Source organism: Ips typographus, linkage group LG3 (assembly GCF_016097725.1).
Source record: "Ips typographus isolate SLU linkage group LG3, UJ_Ityp_2.0, whole genome shotgun sequence".
Taxonomy (NCBI): Eukaryota; Metazoa; Arthropoda; class Insecta; order Coleoptera; family Curculionidae; genus Ips; species Ips typographus.
Window position 1 is genome coordinate 21,287,661 of NC_138424.1, and position 22,835 is coordinate 21,310,495.

At 35.3% G+C, this 22,835-nt stretch overlaps 1 protein-coding gene across 3 annotated transcripts in view; it reads right to left on the reverse strand.

Moving 5' to 3' along the window:
* Nucleotides 1-22,835, reverse strand: part of sl (small wing phospholipase C gamma 1) — a 91,156-nt gene that overhangs the window by 7,803 nt on the left and 60,518 nt on the right. For 2 of the 3 annotated variants that reach the window (XM_081975776.1, XM_081975779.1), the window contains 6 exons: nucleotides 13,679-13,957; nucleotides 9,729-9,884; nucleotides 9,375-9,632; nucleotides 9,117-9,313; nucleotides 3,941-4,033; nucleotides 3,646-3,880 (listed from right to left, as the gene is read on the reverse strand). In XM_081975776.1, the coding sequence (XP_081831902.1) occupies nucleotides 3,646-3,880; nucleotides 3,941-4,033; nucleotides 9,117-9,313; nucleotides 9,375-9,632; nucleotides 9,729-9,884; nucleotides 13,679-13,957 (1,218 nt within the window). Of the gene's footprint in view, nucleotides 1-955; nucleotides 3,589-3,645; nucleotides 3,881-3,940; nucleotides 4,034-9,116; nucleotides 9,314-9,374; nucleotides 9,633-9,728; nucleotides 9,885-13,678; nucleotides 13,958-22,835 lie in introns of those variants that run through there. The other variant, XM_081975778.1, reaches the window with a different exon arrangement.

Genomic DNA, 22,835 nt, shown 5'->3' on the forward strand with positions numbered 1-22,835 from the left:
CTCAAGTCTTGATTTTGAACCGTAAAAATTCATCTATAATCCTCAAAAAACTCAATTTCCACAATACAAACAAACGCAAACTGTCATTACTATTTCCGCCATATTGGAATTTTTGACAAGCACCTTCTAGGCTTCCTAGTATAGTAGGCGGTGATTTGATACGTTGTTTCACCGCCTACTATACTAGAAAGCCTAGAAGGTGCTTGTCGAAAATTCCAATATGGCGGAAATAGTGATGACAGTTTGCGTTTGTTTGTATTGTGGAAATTGAGTTTTTTGAGGATTATAGATGAATTTTTACGGTTTAAAATCAAAACTTGAGGTTATTTCTGTTTGCTGCCGTTCATCCAGTTTTTCAATCCACATTGTAACAGCAATTCAGGAAAAAGCCCAACCGTGTTAGTTTTTTACCGGATCTAACTCAACAGTGGTTGAACACTTTGATTTTACTCCAACACTATACTCAATGGTAGGTACCAGTGCTTTCTAGTACAGTAAACTTATTAGGTACTTGTTATATGCACAGGTATGTGATTTACATTTTAAAGCATCCTTCATTGTGAGAGCAACAAAAATAATTTTGAATGAATGTTCTTGGTAATAACATAAGGACCATTTACCAGTTTTGCTTACCTAGTTTCAAGGATTTACAGATTTTCTAACATTGAACAGTGTTTAAACTAGTTTGCTGTGTGTTGTACTTCCCAGGACAAATGTCCTAACCAATTAGTTTAGGCTTGATAGTGTATAAAAAGCTCTATCTAATACATATCTGGATCAGGAATGAACTTTTCTTTGATTTTTCACTCACAACTTGCACTCAACTACACGAAATAATTTAAAAAAACATATTTCTTACTGCATCTGTATACGTTTGTGTATAAAACGAAAACCGCTAACGTCGCCATTAAAAGTGACATTTTAGTTCGCATATGTAATAGAAAAGGAACGACAATTATTACGTCACTGCCACTATATACTTATTAAAATAACTGTATAACCATAGACAAGATGACAAGTACAGACGAAACAGAAACCGTTTACGCTTCCTAATGTATTTCGGTCGGTTCAGTTGTACAGGTGAACTCTCAAGAGATGGCGCTAATACAGCTCCTCAATGCAAGGCATAGTTGCCAACTTTTGCAGTATTAATAAGAGTTTTTATATTTCTCGTGTGTAACGTGTCATTTTATTTATTTTTTAGAAATTTCATATATTTCATTTGTTCTCTTTGAGAATGGTCAAAATACTCGTATTATTTTGAAAACAAATCAAGATAACAATTTCTGGTTTGCGGATAATAGTGACTCTAATTCGTTTTAAAGGTCACGTGACTCTTTTTCAAACCTGAAACCAGAAGGTCACGTGACCGTTTTTTTCGTTCTAAACTGATACACCGAGTCACGTAACTATTTTCAAGATTCAACTGTCATTGGTAACGTCACGCGACACTTTTTTACGTTTAGATTGATATTTTTAAAATCACGTGACTTTTTTTTTCTTTTTTAACGTCAAAACAAATCCTAAAGGTCACGTGACACACAAGATTAAAAATGAAATTTATAATGTCACGTAACATTGGCTTTAAATGTCAACATGTCATTTGCAGGATCACGTGATTGTTTTCCAGTTTAAACTGATATTTTTAAAGACGCGTGACTGGTTTTACAGTGCAAATGGTCACGTGACTGTTTCAGATGTCAAAATATTATTTGAAGTATCACGTGACTTATTTTACAGTGAAAATAGCCGCACGTCGGCTATTTTCTAGAATCAAAATTATTTTTAAAGGTCACGTGATTTTTTTTTATTGCCAAAATGGACTGCAAATGTTTTTTAGTTTCAAACACTAAATCACGTGACTAACTTTAAGGTTAAAATACGATCCTTAACGTCACCTGACGGTTTTTACATTTAGACCGATATTTTTTTGAGTCACGTGACTGATTTTACAGTGAAAATAGTCACGTGACTTATTATACAGTAAAAATAGTCGCAGGACGATTTTCTAAAATCAAAATTACTTTTAAAGGTCACGTGACACTTTTTGAATGCCAAAACGGACTGTAAATGTCAAAATATGATTTGAGGAGCACGTGACCGTCTTTTAGATTTAAACCCTAAATCACGTGACTAATTTTAAAATTAAAACACCATTCTTAACGTCACCTGACGGTTTTTACATTTTGAACGATATTTTGAAAGTCACGTGACTCGTTTTCGGGTGCAAATGGTCACGTGACTCATTTTACAGTGAAAATAGTCGCGTGATGAGTTTCTATAATCAAATTTATTTTTAAAGGTCACGTGACTCTTTTTTAATGCCAAAACGGACTGTAAATGTCAAAATATGATTTGAGGAGCGCGTGACCGTTTTTTAAGTTTTAAACCCTAAATCACGTGACTAATTTTAAGGTTAAAATACGACCCTTAACGTCACCTGACAGTTTTTACACTTACAGCGATATTTTTTAAATCACGTGACTCGTTTTAAGGTGCAAATGGTCACGTGACATATTTTACAGTGAAAATAGTCGCAGGACGATTTTCTAAAATCAAAATTATTTTTATAGGTCACGTGATTCTTTTTTTAATGCCAAAACCGACTGTAAATGTTAAAATACTATTTGAGGAACACGTGACCATTTTTTAGTTTTAAACCCTAAATCACGTGACTAATTTTAAGGTTAAAATACGATCTTTAACGTCACCTAACGGTTTTTACATTTTGAACGATATTTTGAAAGTCACGTGACTCGTTTTTGGGTGCAAATGATCACGTGACTTATTTTACAGTGTAAATAGTCGCAGGACGATTTTCTATAATCAAATTTATTTTTAAAGGTCACGTGACTTTTTTCTAATGCCAAAACCGACTGTAAATGTTATAATACTATTTGAGGAGCACGTGACCGTTTTTTAGTCGTAAACACTAAATCACGTGACTAATTTTAAGGTTAAAATACGATCTTTAACGTCACCTGACGGTTTTTACATTTAGACCGATATTTTTTAAGTCACGTGACTCGTTTTCAAGTGCAAATAATCACGTGACTTATTTTACAGTAAAACGACGATTTTCTTTAATTATTTTTTTTTAAAGGTCACGTGACTGATTTTACAGTGAAAATAGTCGCAGGACGATTTTTTATAATCAAAGTTATTTTTAAAGGCCACGTGATTTTTTTTAATGCCAAAACTGACTGTCAATGTCAAAAAATATTATTTGAGGACCGCGAATTTTAGTTTTAAACACTAAATCACGTGACTAATTTAAAGGTTAAAATACGACCCTTAACGTCACCTGACTCTTTTTACATTTAGAACATTTTTAAAGTCACGTGACTCGTTTTAAAGTAAAAATGGTCACGTGACTGATTTTACAGTAAAATTGTAGATAATGTATTTTATGAAATTGCCTTTGAAAGTTCTGAATGTCATTTGATGCTTTCTGAACTACGCTTGACCTTTTCTGAATCTCGCTTGGAAATGACGTAGACGACGCCGTATTAAACGTCAAAAAAATGATGCGTTCGGTGGTGCCATCTCTCGTCGCATACTTAAACTAATTTTCGGTTCCATTTGCCACTGTTTGTCCATACTTATCATTTAGTCTACGGCATCAGTGAGTATTGGAATACTTACCGGATACGTGGCCTGACCAATAAAGTTGGGCTCGCCAAACACGTCCTCGCTTTGCACCACGAATCGCAACAAAGCGAAATGCGGATTGTACACGGTGAATTCGAAAAATTCCTCCTCCCATTTCGGATTGAAGCCGTTCTCCATTATCCGCTTGGTTGTGTGTTTCACCCCCGAATCGAACGACGCCCCGATCACTTCCACCTCGACAAACGGACTGGCTATGCCTCGTTTCGACCTGTCATTTGTAAAATGTTCACAATTAACCACAAGGCAACGCTAAGTTGTGTGTGTGTACCTGTACAAGTTGCGACCAGAAATAATCCGAATTCCTACAGTGACCGGATCTACTCCGGTTAACGTATTTTTGTCGAACGGATCAAAGTCGGCCCTAAAAAACAAAATACGTTAACACGGTAAAAGTTTTGACAGATGAAGACACGGTTGTTGGTTTATAATGTGGTTTGACAGCTGACACATACACTGCAACTGTCAAACTTCCCTCATCAAGCTATTGCACCGCCCTCTGTACAAGAAAGCCTAGAATGTCACTTTTAATGGCGGCGTTAGCGGTTTTTGTTTTGTACACAAACCTATGCAGATGCAGTAGAAAATATGTTATTTTTTATTTTTTCGTGTAGTTGATTGGAAGTTGTGAGTGAAAAATCAAAGAACGCTTCATTCCTGATCCAGATATGTATATATATGGCTTTTTATACCCAATAAAGTCCAGCCAAAGCAAGTTTGGTTAGAACCCTTTGTCCTGGAAAGTACAACAAACTAATGTGAAAACTGCTTAATCAAAGAAAATTTGGAAATCCTTGAAGCTAGGTAAGCAAAACTGGTTTTTTCCTAGTTAATAACCTGAAAAAACATTACAAAATTTGATACAGTCAGGGAGAACAGTTGTGTCAAAGTTTGAACTGTCAGAAATACAATTTGAAAGGACAGTCAGGGATAAAATCGCTGGTAAAACCTACTTACAGTAAGAAAATGCCGGTTTTAAGTAAATTTTTAGAATCCTTATTAAATTTCCTATCTAATATCCTGAAAAGCGCTACAAAATTTGGTACAGTCAGGGGGAAAAGTTGTGTCAAAGTTTGAACTACCAGAAATACAGTTTGAAAGGACAGTCAGGGACGAAATCGCTGAGAAAATCTACTAGGAGTAAGAAAATAACTGTTTTGAGCACATTTTTGGAATTCTCATTAAATTTCCTATTCAATCACCTGAAAAAACATTACAAAATTTGGTACAGTCAGAGAGAAAAGCGGTGTCAAAGTTTGAACTCTCAGAAATACAATTTGAAAGGACAGTCAGGGATAAAACCTCCTGTAAAACCCACTTGAAGCAAGAAAATGCCGGTTTTAAGTACATTTCTAGAATCTTTATTAAATTTCCTATTCAATCACCTGAAAAATGCTACAAAATTTGGTACAGGCAGTTAGAAAAGTTGTGTCAAAGCACCGCCCTCTGTACAAGAAAGCCTAGAATGTCACTTTTAATGGCGGCGTTAGCGGTTTTTGTTTTGTACACAAATCTATGCAGATACAGTAGAAAATATGTCATTTTTTATTTTTTTCGTGTAGTTGTGAGTGAAAAATCAAAAAACGCTTCATTCCTGATCCAGATATGTATAGATATGGCTTTTTATACCTAATAAAGTCCAGCCAAAGCAAGTTTGGTTAGAACCCTTTGTCCTGGAAAGTACAACAAACTAATGTGAAAACTGCTTAATCAAAGAAAATTTGGAAATCTTTGCAAAACTGGTACATGGGTTTTATATTATTACCAAGACCTTTCTTTTAAAATGTAAATGTGCCAATGGAACTTGTAAAAGCTGTCCTGTTTCTTCAGAGTAAACTTTTGTTGCCCTCAAAATGCAGGTGGCCTCAAAATGTAACTCACTTATGTATGTAAGAGGCAATAAGTTTACTGAATGAGAAAGCATATTCTACTTACCACTGAGTATTGTGTTGGAGTAAAATTATTCCAGTTCAAAGCTTTCAACCACTTTTGGGTTCGAGCAGGGTCTTTTGGAAAGTAAAAGACTGACACTTTTGGTCCTTTCACCAAATTGCTTTTACAATTTGGCAAAAAACAAGTGGACGGCATATTGTAGAGGCAATAGAATTTAAGTTAAAAAACCAACAACAAATTATAGAACAATGAAGGAACAATAACAATAGTGATAATACAATAAAATGAACACAAACTACACTTTCACTAGAACAATAAACATATAAACAACAATATATAATAGCAAACCAAAATTACTTTGGCAAGTAATCCCAAGTCTTGACTTTAAACCTTAAAAATTAATTTAATCATCGAAAAACTCAATTTCCACAATACAAACAAATGCAAACTATCAACCACTATTTCGGCCATATTGGAATTTTTGGCATGCACCTTCTTGGCTTTCTTGTACAGAGGGCGGTGGCTATTGGCGTTTCAAGATAAGAGATACTCTCCCTCTGGTGATCAGTTATGAAAACAGTTTCGGGCATTCCAGCTGTCATTTCTACGTTAGTTTACGTTGATTTTGGCTTATTTTGGTTATTTAAAATTTAGCACAGACAGGGTCATATTATTTACAATGTTAGGTTAGGAACGGGTTGCCCGATTCTAGTTCAAATGGCGCTGCGAACTTGAAACGCCAATAAAAAGTGCGGCTTGTAGTGTTTTTTTTGTTATCACTTGAACTTAAGCTACTTTATACGTTTATAATAAAGGTTTTGACAGTTGAGACACGATTGCCTATGCAGAATGTGGTTTGACAGCTGTCACATGCACTGTCAAAACCCTGCTCATAGAGCTATAAGGTGCTGCTTGGAGTGATATTTTGTTATCACTTGGACAACGTTCAACTTCAACTACTTTATACGTCTATAATGGAGGTTTTGACAGCTATGACACGGTCGTCTATTGGAAATGTGGTTTGACAGTTATCACATAGATTGCAATTGTCAAAACCCCCCTCACAAGGCTAGAAAGTTTCCTTGGAATGATATTTTGCTATTACTTGGATAAAATTCAACTTAGGCTCCTTTATACGCTTATAATGAAAGTTTTGACAGTTGAAACACGGTTGTCTATTGTGAATGTAGTTTGACAGCTGTCACATAGACTGAAACTGTCAAAAACCCCGTTCGTAGAGTCATAAAGTTGGCTTGCAGTGATATTTTTCTATCACTTGGACAAAATTCAACTGAGAAGCTACTTTATACGTTTATAATGAAAATTTTGACAGTTCTGACATGGTTTTGTAACACAACCTAGTTTTCACAGGGTTGGAATAAAAAAAAGTCAACTAAACGATAAAAAATCCATATCTCGGGAACCGAAAGAGTTAGAGGGGTGGTTTTTGCTGTGAATTGTAGAAAAACTGTCAGGAATGACACATAAAAAAAATGACACCTCTACTAGGACTTTTCGCCGGTTTTCACAGGGCCGGAGTTAAAAGAAGTACAGTTTAGGCAAAAATTTACAACTTAACATAAAAAAATCCATATCTCGGGAACGAAAACAGTTAGGGGAATGATTTTTGCTGTGAATTATTAAAGACACTTTCAGAAACAATATTTAAAAAAAAATCACAGTCCTACTTGGAACATAACCTAGTTTTCACAAGGCTGGAATAAAAAAACGTTAAAAAATCCATATCTCGGGAACCGAAACAGTTAGAGGGGTGGTTTTTGCTGTGAATTGTAGAGAAAACTGTCAGGAATGACACATAAAAAAAAATGACACCTCTACTAGGACTTTTCGCCGGTTTTCACAGGGTCGGAGTTAGAGAAAGTACAGTTTAGGCAAAAAAATACATCTTAACATAAAAAAATCCATATCTCGGGAACCAAAACAGTTAGAGGGGTGGTTTTTGCTGTGAATTATTAAGGACACTTTCAGAAACAATATTTAAAAAAAATCACAGTCGTACTAGGAACATAACCTAGTTTTCACAGGGTTGGAATAAAAAAACGTTAAAAAATCCATATCTCGAGAACCGAAAGAGTTAGAGGGGTGGTTTTTGCTGTGAATTGTAGAGAAAACTGTCAGGAATGACACATCCAAAAACTGGCCCCTCTACTCGGACTTTTCGCCGGTTTTCACAGGGCCGGAGTTAAAGAAAGTACAGTTTAGGCAAAAAATTACATCTTAACATAAAAAAGTCCATATCTCGGGAACGAAAACAGTTAGAGGGGTGATTTTTGCTGTGAATTATTAAGGACACTTTCAGAAACAATATTTAAAAAAAATCACAGTCCTACTCGGAACATAACCTAGTTTTCACAGGGCTGGAATAAAAAAAAGTCAACTAAACGTTAAAAAATCCATATCTCGGGAACGAAAACAGTTAGAGGTATGATTTTTGCTGTGAATTATTAAGGACACTTTCAGAAACAATATTTAAAAAAAATCACAGTCCTACCTGGAAGATAACCTAATTTTCACAGGGCTGGAATAAAAAAACGTTAAAAAATCCATATCTCGGGAACCGAAAGAGTTAGAGGGGTGGTTTTTGCTGTGAATTGTAGAGAAAACTGTCAGGAATGACACATTAAAAAAAATGACACCTCTACTAGGACTTTTCGCAGGTTTTCACAGAGCCGGAGTTAGAGAAAGTACAGTTTAGGCAAAAAATTACATCTTAACATAAAAAATTCCATATCTCGGGAACCAAAACAGTTGGAGGGGTGGTTTTTGCTGTGAATTATTAAGGACACTTTCAGAAACAATATTTAAAAAAAATCACAGTCCTACCTGGAAGATAACCTAATTTTCACAGGGCTGGAATAAAAAAACGTTAAAAAATCCATATCTCGGGAACCGAAACAGTTAGAGGGGTGGTTTTTGCTGTGAATTGTAGAGAAAACTGTCAGGAATGACACATAAAAAAAAATGACACCTCTACTAGGACTTTTCGCCGGTTTTCACAGGGTCGGAGTTAGAGAAAGTACAGTTTAGGCAAAAAAATACATCTTAACATAAAAAAATCCATATCTCGGGAACCAAAACAGTTAGAGGGGTGGTTTTTGCTGTGAATTATTAAGGACACTTTCAGAAACAATATTTAAAAAAAATCACAGTCGTACTAGGAACATAACCTAGTTTTCACAGGGTTGGAATAAAAAAAAGTCAACTAAACGTTAAAAAATCTGTATCTCGGGAACCGAAAGAGTTAGAGGGGTGATTTTTGCTGTGAATTATTAAAGACACTTTGAGAAACAACATAAAAAAAAATACAGTCCTACTTGGAACATAACCTAGTTTTCACAGGGTTGGAATAAAAAAAGTCAACTAAATGTAAAAAAATCATATTTCGAGAACCAAAAGAGTTAGAGGGGTGGTTTTTGCTGTGAATTGTAGAGAAAACTGTCAGGAATGACACATCAAAAAAATGACACCTCTACTGGGACTTTAAAGTTAAATGAAAAACCCACAATTTAGACTAAATACTTACGACTGCTTACCTGGTCATAAATTCAGGTTTCAGTAAGTAACCGCAAGCTCCGTTGTCGCGAAACTTGGCCTGATTGAGTTGCATCGGTTTATCGCCAGTCTGGTAGTTCAGAGCAACCATTTGAGAGCCGCAATTCCACATATTGATCGGATTGTAATTGGACGAGTCGATCCTCAAACCGTTCGGATAGATTCTTGATATTTGAATCTAAGAAAATGGCTCAAAGTTCAGTGAATGTTATCCAGTTTGGTATTGAAGCAAACCGTACTTGATGATACTTTAGGAAAAAGTTCCGTTCCAGTTGGCACATCAGTTTTTCCGCTTTCGTTTCGGGAAACGAGGACATTTCGTAGAAAACGAACGCTTTTTTCGCTCGCTCGACATTGAACGATATCGATCTGCAATAAATAATTATGTCCGACAGTTCTTTGGCTATTTTGTAGGCTCGTTCCATTTCGCGATGTTGGATTTCCTGTTGCGTCGCCTTTTGGGTTACTTCTTTAATTGCATTCGACCATTCGACGGCCTAATAATTTGAATTTCGTTGTGAGTCTACATGTGCTCTGTGATTGGTCAAAAAAGCTGCTTTTTTTGACCAATCGCCTACTAGCACTGTACTAACATAATCACGGGATTGAACGGCAACATCGAAAGGCATTAAGGCGGTAGCTGGATTAATTCTAATCAGCCACTCCAATCCGGGTCGATCAGGATTGCGCAACAGCTCCACCACAGCCCCCTTCATGTCTATGGATCCTTGAATAACGGAGTCACCTGACTGAAACAAAAGTTAAACCAAATTCTAATATAAAAAATGATAAATTATATCAAAATGTCAGTGTGTCTCTGACAGAAGGCTATTTCAGAGACAACTGACTGATGTGACGTCAGAAGTTGCCAGATTGTTTAGTACAATCTAGTAAAGAACAATTTTCTAAAGATAACTTGAGTGGTGTCATAGCAAAACTGCGTATTTTTGAACTGATTTGACATTTTTATTGCGTTCAAGCAAGAGAATTAGGTTATTTAGAGTCTTGTAAGCTTCATTTGTCCCTAAACAGTCAATTTTCCATATAAAAAGCTATTTAAAATCAGACGTTTGTTGCAAAAGTGCCTGTTTTACTCAAAACAACAAAAATTGGAGATTTTTACACTGCTTTTCTCCCTGACTGTATTATTAAATTTTGTAGTGTTTTTTCATGTTATTGGTTAGGAAATTTAATGAGGATTTCAAAAATGTGCTTAAAACAGTCATTTTCTTACTCCAAGTGGGTTTTACAGGCAATTTTGTACCTGGCTGTCATTTAAGCAGTTCAAACTTTGACACCGCTTTTCTCCTTGACTGTACCAAATTTTCTAGTGTTTTTCATGTTATTGGTTAGAAAATTTAATGAGGATTCCAAAAATGTGCTTAAAACAGTAATTTTCTTACTCCAAGTAGGTTTTACACGAGATTTTGTCCCTGACTGTCCTTTCACACTGTGTGTCTGACAGTTCAAATTTGACACCGCTTTTCTCCCTGACTGTACCAAATTTTCTCGTGTTTTTCATGTTATTGGTTAGGAAATTTAATGAGGATTCCAAAAATATGCTTAAAGCAGTCATTTTCTTACTCCAAGTGGGATTTACTGACGATTTTGTCCATGGCTGTCTTTTAAGCAGTTCAAATTTTGACACCGCTTTTCTCTCTGACTGTACCAAATTTTCTAGTGTTTTTCATGTTATTGGTTAGGAAATTTAATGAGGATTCCAAAAATGTGCTTAAAACATTCAGTTTCTCACTGCAAGTGAGTTTTATAGACGGTTTTGTCCCTGACTGTCCTTTCACACTGTGTGTCTGACAGTTCAAACTTTGACAACGCTTTTCTCTCTAACTGTACCAAATTTTCTAGTGTTTTTCATGTTATTGGATAGGAAATTTAATGAGGATTCCAAAAATGTGGTTAAAACAGTCATTTTCTTACTGCAAGTGGGTTTTACAGACGGTTTTGCCCCTGACTGTCTTTTAAACAGTGTTTTTGGCAGTTCAAACTTTGACACCGCTTTTCTCTCTGACTGTACCAAATTTTCTAGTGTTTTTCATGTTATTGGTTAGGAAATTTAATGAGGATTCCAAAAATGTGCTTAAAACATTCAGTTTCTCACTGCAAGTGAGTTTTATAGACGGTTTTGTCCCTGACTGTCCTTTCACACTGTGTGTCTGACAGTTCAAACTTTGACAACGCTTTTCTCTCTGACTGTACCAAATTTTCTAGTGTTTTTTCATGTTATTGGATAGGAAATTTAGTGAGGATTCCAAAAATGCGCTTAAAACAGTTAGTTTCTCACTGCAAGTAGGTTTTACAGACAATTTTGTCCCTGACTGTCCTTTCACACTGTGTATCTGACAGTTCAAACTTTGACACCCCTTTTCTTTCTGACTGTACTAAATTTTCTAGTGTTTTTTTATGTTATTGGATAGGAAATTTAATGAAGATTCCAAAAATGTGCTTAAAACAGTCATTTTCTCACTGCAAGTAGGTTTTACAGACGATTTTGTCCCTGACTGTCCTTTCACACTGTGTATCTGACAGTTCAAACTTTGACACCGCTTTTCTCCCTGACTGTAACAAATTTTCTAGTATTTTTTCATATTATTGGATAGGAAATTTAATGAAGATTCAAAAAATGTGCTTATAACAGTCATTTTTTCACTCTAAGTGGGTTTTACAGACGATTTTGTCCCTGGCTGTCTTTTAAGCAGTTCAAACTTTGACACCGCTTTTCTCCTTGATTGTACCAAATTTTCTAGTGTTTTTTCATGTTATTGGATAGGAAATTTAAAGAGGATTCCAAAAATGTGCTTAAAACAGTAATTTTTTCACTACAAGTGGGTTTTATAGACGATTTTGTCCCTGACTGTCTTTTAAGCTGCATTTTTGGCAGTTCAAACTTTGACACCGCTTTTCTCTCTGACTGTACCAAATTTTCTAGTGTTTTTAATGTTATTGGATAGAAAATTTAATGAGGATTCCAAAAATGTGCTTAAAAAAGTCATTTTCTCACTCCAAGTGGGTTTTACAGACGGTTTTGTCCCTGACTGTCTTTTAAACAGTGTTTTTGGCAGTTCAAACTTTGACACCCCTTTTCTCCCTGACTGTACCAAAGTTTCTAGTGTTTTTTCATGTCATTGGATAGAGAATTTAATAAGGATTCCAAAAATGTGCTTAAAACAGTCATTTTCTCACTGCAAGTGAGTTTTACAGACGACTTTGTCCCTGACTGTCCTTTCACACTGTGTGTCTGACAGTTCAAACTTTGACACCCCTTTTCCCTCTGACTGTACCAAATTTTCTAGTGTTTTTTTCGTGTTATTGGTTAGGAAATTTAATGAAGATTTCAAAAATGTGCTTAAAACAGTCAGTTTCTCACTGCAAGTGGGTTTTACAGACGGTTTTGTCCCTGACTGTCTTTTTAAGCTGTGTTTTTGACAGTTCAAATTTTGACACCGCTATTCTCTCTGACTGTACCAAAGTTTCTAGTGTTTTTTCATGTTATTGGATAAAGAATTTAATGAAGATTCCAAAAATGTGCTTAAAACAGCCATTTTCTCACTGCAAGTGGGTTTTACAGGCGATTTTGTCGCTGACTGTCTTTTAAGCTGTGTTTTTGGCAGTTCAAACTTTGACACTGCTTTTCTCTCTGACTGTCCCAAATTTTCTGGTGTTTTTTCTTGTTATGGGATAGGAAATTTAATGAGGATTCCAAAAATGTGCTTAAAATAGTCATTTTCTCACTCCAAGTGGGTTTTACAGACGATTTTGTCCCTGACTGTCCTTTCACACTGTGTGACAGTTCAAACTTTGAGACCGCTTTTCTCCCGGACTGTACCAAATTTTCTAGTGTTTTTTCATGTTATTGGATAAAGAATTTAATGAAGATTCCAAAAATGTGCTTAAAACAGCCATTTTCTCACTGCAAGTGGGTTTTACAGGCGATTTTGTCGCTGACTGTCTTTTAAGCTGTGTTTTTGGCAGTTCAAACTTTGACACTGCTTTTCTCTCTGACTGTCCCAAATTTTCTGGTGTTTTTTCTTGTTATGGGATAGGAAATTTAATGAGGATTCCAAAAATGTGCTTAAAATAGTCATTTTCTCACTCCAAGTGGGTTTTACAGACGATTTTGTCCCTGACTGTCCTTTCACACTGTGTGACAGTTCAAACTTTGAGACCGCTTTTCTCCCGGACTGTACCAAATTTTCTAGTGTTTTTTCATGTTATTGAATAGGAAATTTAATGAGGATTCCAAAAATGTGCTTAAAACAGTCATTTTCTCATTCCAAGTGGGTTTGACAAGCAATTTTGTCATTGACTGTCAAACTGTGTTCACAGGTTACAAAAAAAAAGTTTTCTTGCAGCATTCGATACAAAACGTGTTTCTAGATTGTTCATTGAGCACATGCGCGGTATTTGCGTAAATCCCAGAACCAGTGTGATTGGTCAGAACAAGCAGCTTTCAGCTTGCCGCATTTTTTGACCAATCACAAGCTTCAAACAGGGTCGTGACGTAAATTGTCGTTAAAACTAAACTTACCCCGTCGTCTTCCTGATTCGGCGCGGTCCTTTCGATTTCTTCCACGTAGGCGGCGGGGAAATACAGTTGCCGCGCTCCGCCATAGTCACCGCGCCACCAATCGGCGCTGTCCGGAGGCTTGGTGACGTTGGTAATGATGGCGTGCCGGCAAAATGACAGCTCGTCTGACCTTTTCGCTTTGTAGTCGTACAGGGCTTTCACCGTGATTTTGGGCGCAAACGCCGACGGATCCATGTACGATGGGGCCGTATGATTGTAGGGCGATGGATCGTCTTGTTCCTGAAATACAAGAAATAATGACAATTGAATTCGAGATACAATTTCGATATTGAATACATTTTGTATTGCCAGAGGCCTCTGAAACCTTTTTAAGCTTACTATGAATTCAAGGTTTTTTTCCCCTGTGCAGAATAAAAAAACCACCTTAGTACATCTGGGTTCAGCTGTCCCCCCTTTTAGAATGACAGCCAGCAGACTAGTGATCTAGTTAAGGTAGGCTTCCATGTCCTTAGTTTTATAAGTTTTTAATTAACACACTGTATAACTTTCAGCCTCTGAAGATGGGTGTCTGAATACACCCGAAACATGTTAGGCAGATAACAACTTTTATTAATATATATTTGTGGAGATCGACTCTGAGTTTTGCTTTCACTTTCACTTTACTATGAATTGTTTTTAACGTGCCAGAGGCCTCTGGCAGCCATTTTGTATTGCCAGAGGCCTCTGAAACCTTTTTAAGCTTACTATGAATTGTTTTTAACGTGCCAGAGGCCACTGTACTACTGTACTACTTGTACTGTTCTCTCTTGACGTTTTATGAGACACAAACACTGTTAACTACATAAAAACTCAAAAATCTACATTTTGGGGTAATCATATTATTTTTGTACATTTTATTAATATTTAATGTTTTTTAGTCAGTTCATTTGGTCAGTAGTTTACAGGTTAGCAACAATAGTCCATTATGATAACCTTAGGTGCAGTGTATTTGGGTAAAGCTCACCTCAATATAAACAATCACCCTGTACATACCTGAGCTATGCCAGTTGTATTAGGAATCACCCTGTATACCAGTCTAAGTTTTCTTCGAATAAATTTGCGGATTCAATTTGCCTATTATCAATTTAAATACGTACAAATTGCATTTTTGTCACCCTGTATGATTATCCGAAAAAAATACTGTATATTACAATACATTTTTGAGATACACTTTCAACTTTGTAGCCTCAAATAGCTATTTATGTAACCAGTTACGAAAAGTTCGATTTTGTGTAACGAATGAATGTACAATTGAATGAGTTACACAATAAGACATTTTCGAAACGTGTTGCATACATAATTTTTTCTAATTTTGACCAAAAAGCTGGGAAAACCATCTTTTAAAGTGATTTAACACAAATATTTACTTTTATAGCACCTTGTATAAACAGTCACAACGACATGTTATGATGGATGTCGCCCATATGTTTCTACGGAAATGCATAAAAACAGGGAGTGATGAAATGAACTTTTCATAACTAGTTACATAAAGTGATACTTTTCGTAACTAGATACGAAAAGTAAAACGTTGTGTCACACTAATCAGTTTTGAAAAGTGTCACTTTATATGCCAAAATTAGAAAAACCATATTATTCCGGCCTGTACAAGCTATAGAATGCCTCTCGTCTAGTATTGTGTTACTTGTTGTTAGACACGGTTCTATAAATTTCCCTTTACCAGATACCGTGACCGCGTACCCTACATCACGCAGGCTCTATTTCCTCCATTCTATCCATGAAATCGACAACGCAACGATGCACTTATACCGGGTGTTTCAGAAAATTATACATCATTGGATTTAAAGCAGCGACAGCTAAAACGTTTACGCAGGTCGTTGGGTAGGAAAATTGATGAGGATTCCAAAAATATGCTTAAAACAGTCATTTTGTGTGTTTCTGGCAATACAAACTTTGACACCGCTTTTCTCTCTGACTGTACCAAATTTTGTACTGTTTTTCAGGTTATTGAATAGGAAATTTAATGATAATTCCAAAAATGTGCTTAAAAGCCATTTTCTTACCTCAAGTGGGTTTTATCAGCGATTTTGTCCCTGACTGTCGTTTCAAACTGTGTTTCTGGCAGTTCAAACTTTGACATTGCTTTTCTCCCTGACTGTACGAAATTTTGAAATGTTTTTTTGGGTTATTGAATAGGAAATTTAATGAAGATTCCAAAAATGTGCTCAAAACAGTCATTTTCTTAGTCCAAGTGGGTTTTACCAGCGATTTTGTCCCTGACTGTCTTTCTAAGCAGTGTTTCTGGCAGTTCAAACTTTGACACTGCTTTTCTCCCTGACTGTATTAAATTTTGTAGTGTTTTTTCATGTTATTGGTTAGGAAATTTAATGAGGATTTCAAAAATGTGCTTAAAACAGTCATTTTCTTACAAGTGGGTTTTACACGAGATTTTGTCCCTGACTGTCATTTCAAACTGTGTTTCTGTCAGTTCAAACTTTGATACCGCTTTTCTCCCTGACTGTACCAAATTTTATAGTATTTTCCAGGTTATTGAATAGGAAATTTAATGAGGATTCCAAAAATGTGGTTAAAACAGTCATTTTCTTATTCCAAGTGGGTTTTACAGGCGATTTTGTCCCTGACTGTTCTTTCAAACGGTGTTTCTGGCAATTCAAACTTTGACACCGCTTTTCTCGCTGACTGTACCAAATTTTGTAATGTTTTTCAGGTTATTAAATAGGAAATTTAATGAGGATTCCAAAAATGTGGTTAAAACAGTCATTTTCTTACTCCAAGTGGGTTTTACACGAGATTTTGTCCCTGACTGTCATTTCAAACTGTGTTTCTGTCAGTTCAAATTTTGATACCGCTTTTCTCCCTGACTGTACCAAATTTTATAGTGTTTTCCAGGTTATTGAATAGGAAATTTAATGAGGATTCCAAAAATGTGCTTAAAACAGTCATTTTCTTACTTCAACTGGGTTTTACCAGCAATTTTGTCCTTGACTGTCCTTTCACACTGCGTTTCTGGCAATTCAAACTTTGACACCGCTTTTCTCGCTGACTGTACCAAATTTTGTAATGTTTTTCAGGTTATTGAATAGGAAATTTAATGAGGATTCCAAAAATGTACTTAAAACTGTAACTTTCTTATTCCAAGTGGGTTTTACAGGCAATTTTGTCCCTGACTGTCATTTCAAACTGTGTTTCTGTCAGTTTAAACTTTGACACCGCTTTTCTCCCTGACTGTACAAAATTTTGGAATGTTTTTTTGGGTTATTGGATAGGAAATTTAATGAGGATTTCAAAAATGTGCTTAAAACAGTAATTTTCTTATTCGAAGTGGGTTTTACACGAGATTTTGTCCCTGACTGTTTTTTCAAACTCTGTTTCTGGCAGTTTAAACTTTGACACCGCTTTTCTCCCTGACTGTACAAAATTTTGGAATGTTTTTTTGGGTTATTGGATAGGAAATTTAATGAGGATTCTAAAAATGTGGTTAAAACAGACATTTTCTTACTCCAAGTGGGTTTTACACGAGATTTTGTCCCTGACTGTCCTTTCAAACTGTGTTTCTAGCAGTTCAAACTTTGACACCACTTTTCTCCCTGACAGTACCAAATTTTGGAATGTTTTTCTGGGTTATTGTATAGGAAATTTAATGAGGATTTCAAAAATGTGCTTAAAACAGTAATTTTCTTACTCTAAGTGGGTTTTACACGAGATTTTGTGTCTGACTGTTCTTTCAAACTGTGTTTCTGGCAGTTCAAACTTTGACACCGCTTTTCTCCCTGACTGTACAAAATTTTGGAATGTTTTTTTGGGTTATTGTATAGGAAATTTAATGAGGATTCCAAAAATGTGCTTAAAACAGTAATTTTCTTATTCGAAGTGGGTTTTACACGAGATTTTGTCCCTGACTGTTTTTTCAAACTCTGTTTCTGGCAGTTTAAACTTTGACACCGCTTTTCTCCCTGACTGTACAAAATTTTGGAATGTTTTTTTGGGTTATTGGATAGGAAATTTAATGAGGATTCTAAAAATGTGGTTAAAACAGACATTTTCTTACTCCAAGTGGGTTTTACACGAGATTTTGTCCCTGACTGTCCTTTCAAACTGTGTTTCTAGCAGTTCAAACTTTGACACCACTTTTCTCCCTGACTGTACCAAATTTTGGAATGTTTTTCTGGGTTATTGTATAGGAAATTTAATGAGGATTTCAAAAATGTGCTTAAAACAGTAATTTTCTTACTCTAAGGGGGTTTTACACGAGATTTTGTGTCTGACTGTTCTTTCAAACTGTGTTTCTGGCAGTTCAAACTTTGACACCGCTTTTCTCCCTGACTGTACAAAATTTTGGAATGTTTTTTTGGGTTATTGTATAGGAAATTTAATGAGGATTTCAAAAATGTGCTTAAAACAGTAATTTTCTTACTCTAAGTGGGTTTTACACGAGATTTTGTGTCTGACTGTTCTTTCAAACTGTGTTTCTGGCAGTTCAAACTTTGACACTGCTTTTCTCCCTGACTGTACCAAATTTTGGAATGTTTTTCAGGTTATTGAATAGAAAATTTAATGAGGATTCCAAAAATGTGCTTAAAACAGTCATTTTCTTATTTCAACTGGGTTTTACAGGCCATTTTGTCCCTGACTGTTCTTTTAAACTAAGTTTTTGGCAGTTTAAACTTTGAAACCGCTTTTCTCCCTGACTGTACCAAATTTTGTAATGTTTTTCAGGTTTTGGAATGGGAAATTTAATGAGAATTCCAAAAATGTGCTTAAAACAGGCATTTTCATATTCCAAGTGGATTTTATCCCTCACTGTTCTTTCAAACTGTGTTTCTGGCAGTTCAAACTTTGACACCGCTTTTCTCTCTGACTGTACCAAATTTTGGAATGTTTTTTTGGGTTATTGAATAGGAAATTTAATGAGGATTCCAAAAATGTGCTTAAAACAGTAATTTTCTTACTTCAAGTGGGTTTTATCAGCGATTTTGTCCCTGACTGTCTTTTCAAACTGTGTTTCTGGCAATTCAAACTTTGACACCGCTTTTCTCCCTGATTGTACCAAATTTTGGAATGTTTTTCTGGGTTATTGTATAGGAAATTTAATGAGGATTCCAAAAATGTGCTTAAAACAGTCATTTTCTTACTCCAAGTGGGTTTTGTTTGGTCATTTTCTATTCCAAATAACAGTGACAATCAACTCAACGTACTATCGAAAAACACCCTGTATTGGTAGTGCGCGACTGTAACGAACCCACACACCCCAAAGGCATTCTGTAATTTACATTCCATCGAGATATACAGGTTTCGGACGTTTCAATGTACCATTATAAGGCCGGAGACCTCCGGCTTAGACGGTCTAATCCATTATGCTTAAGACTTATATTAGTAACTGACAATGGTGATTAGGGAACGTTACGATAGGATATTAATGGGTTTCGAAATTGTATGGGAATTTGCTTTGACCACAAGGCTTCTGGATTTTTTTTTTCATCCGGAAGTTGTCATTTTGTTCGTTTGCTTTACCTTTGAATATGAATGAATTAGCTCGGATTCAGAAAAAAACTCAAAAAAGAATTTTATGAAATTTTTTAGTTTTATCTTAAAAAATACTACAGAAACCCAAATTTTGAACAAATCATTAATTTGTGCAATAAACTGTACGTGTGACGTGGCATGATCATTCTTAATATATTTGGCAACATTGTTTCTGATCAATTTGTGAGTGCAACAGAGACAATAAACAGACAGACAAAAACAACCTCGCTTGAGTACAACACCCTGTAACTCTTCTGCTTATCTTTCCAAAAATGTAATTGGAATTACTTTAAAATTTAAATAATCTGTTGGCTGTGAATTACAATATGATTTTGCATTATTTTGCTTCAAACCGTGATTATGTTAATGTGGAAATAAGGAGCCCATAAAGCATGATAATGAATAAACTGTAAAAGATAAAAAAAATAAATAAATAACGGATTATCTATGAGTGTCTGGATAGTAACAACCAAAAATACAGGGTTAGCTAGCCAAATCGTTCATTGAAACTGTTTCTAGAGAATTAAGATAAGTTCAATAAGTTGATCAGGTTTTCAAGTAAATTTTCCTTCTTGAAACAATAAAATTTAGAAATTATCTATTTGGTCAAATTATCAAGTCAATTTTCATATCTGAAAAGTAAATTGTCAACTTTTCTAGATCTTTCTTCCTTGTCATTGAATTCAAAATAAAAAGGTCTTTAACATAAATATATATACTGTGTTTCTGACAGTTCAAACTTTGACACCGCATTTCTCCCTGACTGTACCAAATTTTGGAATGTTTTTTTAGGTTATTGGATAGGAAATTTAATGAGGATTTCAAAAATATGCTTAAAACAGTCATTTTCTCACTCCAAGTGGGTTTTACAGGGGGGTTTTGTCCCTGACTGTCATTTCAAACTGTGTTTCTGTCAGTTCAAACTTTGATACCGCTTTTCTCCCTGACTGTACCAAATTTAGTAATGTTTTTCAAGTTTTGGAATGGGAAATTTAATGAGGATTCCAAAAATGTGCTTAAAACAATCATTTTCTTATTCGAAGTGGGTTTTACACGAGATTTTGTCTCTGACTGTCACTTCAAACTTTGATACCGCTTTTCTCCCTGACTGTACCAAATTTTGGAATGTTTTTTAGGTTATTGGATAGGAAATTTAATGAGAATTCCAAAAATGTGCTTAAAACAGTCATTTTCTCACTCCAAGTGAGTTTTACAGGGGGTTTTGTCCCTGACTATTCTTTCAAATTGTGTTTCTGGCAGTTTAAACTTTGGCACCGCTTTTTTCCCTGACTGTATTAAATTTTGGAATGTTTTTTTAGGTTATTGGATAGGAAATTTAATGAGGATTCCAAAAATGTGCTTAAAACGGTAACTTTCTCACTCCAAGTGGGTTTTACAGGCTATTTTGTCTTTGATTGTCATTTCAAACTGTGTTTCTGACAAATCAAATTTTGACACCGCTTTTCTTCCTGACTGTACCCAATTTTGGAATGTTTTTCAGGTTATTGGATAGGAAATTTAATGAGGATTCCAAAAATGTGCTGAAAACACTCATTTTCTCACTCCAAGTGGGTTTTACAGTCGATTTTGTCCCGGACTGTCCTTTCAAACTGTGTTTCTGGCAGTTCAAACTTTGACACCGCTTTTCTTCTTGACTGTACCAAACTTTGGAATGTTTTTTAGGTTATTGGATAGGAAATTTAATAAGGATTCCAAAAATGTGCTTAAAACAGTCATTTTCTCATTCCAAGTGAGTTTTACAGGGAGTTTTGTCCCTGACTGTTCTTTCAAACTGTGTTTATAGCAGTTCAAACTGTGACACTTCTTTTCTGACTGACTGTACCAAATTTTGGAATGTTTTTTTTGGTTATTGGATAGGAAATTTAATGAGGATTTCAAAAATGGGCTTAAAACAGTTATTTTCTCACTCCAAGTGGGTTTTACAGGCAATTTTGTCCCTGACTATCTTGTCACTGTGTTTCTGGCAGTTCAAACTTTGACATCGCTTTTTTCTCTGACTGTACCAAATTTTGGAATGTTTTTTTTGGTTATTGGATAGGAAATTTAATGAGGATTTCAAAAATGGGCTTAAAACAGTTATTTTCTCACTCCAAGTGGGTTTTACAGGCAATTTTGTCCCTGACTATCTTGTCACTGTGTTTCTGGCAGTTCAAACTTTGACATCGCTTTTTTCTCTGACTGTACCAAATTTTGGAATGTTTTTTTTGGTTATTGGATAGGAAATTTAATGAGGATTCCTAAAATGTGCTTAAAACAGTTATTTTCTTACTCCAAGTGGGTTTTACAGGCAATTTTGTCCCTGACTGTCATTTCAAACTGTGTTTCTGTCAGTTCAAACTTTGATACCGCTTTTCTCCCTGACTGTACCAAATTTTGTAATGTTTTTCAAGTTTTGGAATGGGAAATTTAATGAGGATTCCAAAAATGTGCTTAAAACAATCATTTTCTTATTCGAAGTGGGTTTTACACGAGATTTTGTCTCTGACTGTCACTTCAAACTTTGATACCGCTTTTCTCCCTGACTGTACCAAATTTTGGAATGTTTTTTAGGTTATTGGATAGGAAATTTAATAAGGATTCCAAAAATGTGCTTAAAACAGTCATTTTCTCATTCCAAGTGAGTTTTACAGGGAGTTTTGTCCCTGACTGTTCTTTCAAACTGTGTTTATAGCAGTTCAAACTTTGACACCGCTTTTCTGACTGACTGTACCAAATTTTGGAATGTTTTTTTGGGTTATTGGATAGGAAATTTAATAAAGATTCCAAAAATGTGCTTAAAACAGTCATTTTCTCACTCCAAGAGGGTTTTACATGCGATTTGGTCCCTGACTGTTCTTTCAAACTGTGTTTTTGGCAGTTCAAACTTTGACACCGCTTTTCTTCTTGACTGTACCAAACTTTGGAATGTTTTTTTAGGTTATTGGATAGGAAATTTAATTTCAAAAATGTGTTTAAAACAGTCATTTTCTTAGTCCTAGTGAATTTACAGGCGATTTTGTATCTCACTGTCCTTTAAACCGTGTTCAAATTTCAGAATTTGAAAATTTGTAGCATCAAACCAGTTTTTGCTAAATAACTCAAAAACGGTGAAAGTTACGAAAAACTTGACACAAACCAAAAATATTCCTAATCAACTACTTAACCCAGCACCGTGTTTACTTCCAGTATACAGGGTGTGCAAGAAAAGTATAGTAGTTCACTATTTTTGTCACCCGGTACGCAATTTTCAAGATAGAATTGTTTTCCTCTACACCACTGTAAAGAGCAGCTCAAGACGGTTAATTTGATTGGTTCAACCTCCCAGAACTCCCAAAAATAACCGAGTTACAGGGTGCGCAAATTTCGACTGATGATAAAAAATTGGTTGCATCAAACCAGTTTTTGTTAAACCACTCAAAAACGGTGAGAGTTACGAAAAATTTGAAAGAAAGCAAAAATGTTCCTAAAGAACTGCTAAACTTATCCCTGTGGAAGTTTCACAGACAGTTAGTGCCGCCACTATACAGGGGGGTGCATGAAAAGTTTAACTTAATCCGTAACTTAAGCATTAAAGTATAGTACATTTAGTATTAACTTTAAGAACAAACAGTTTTCA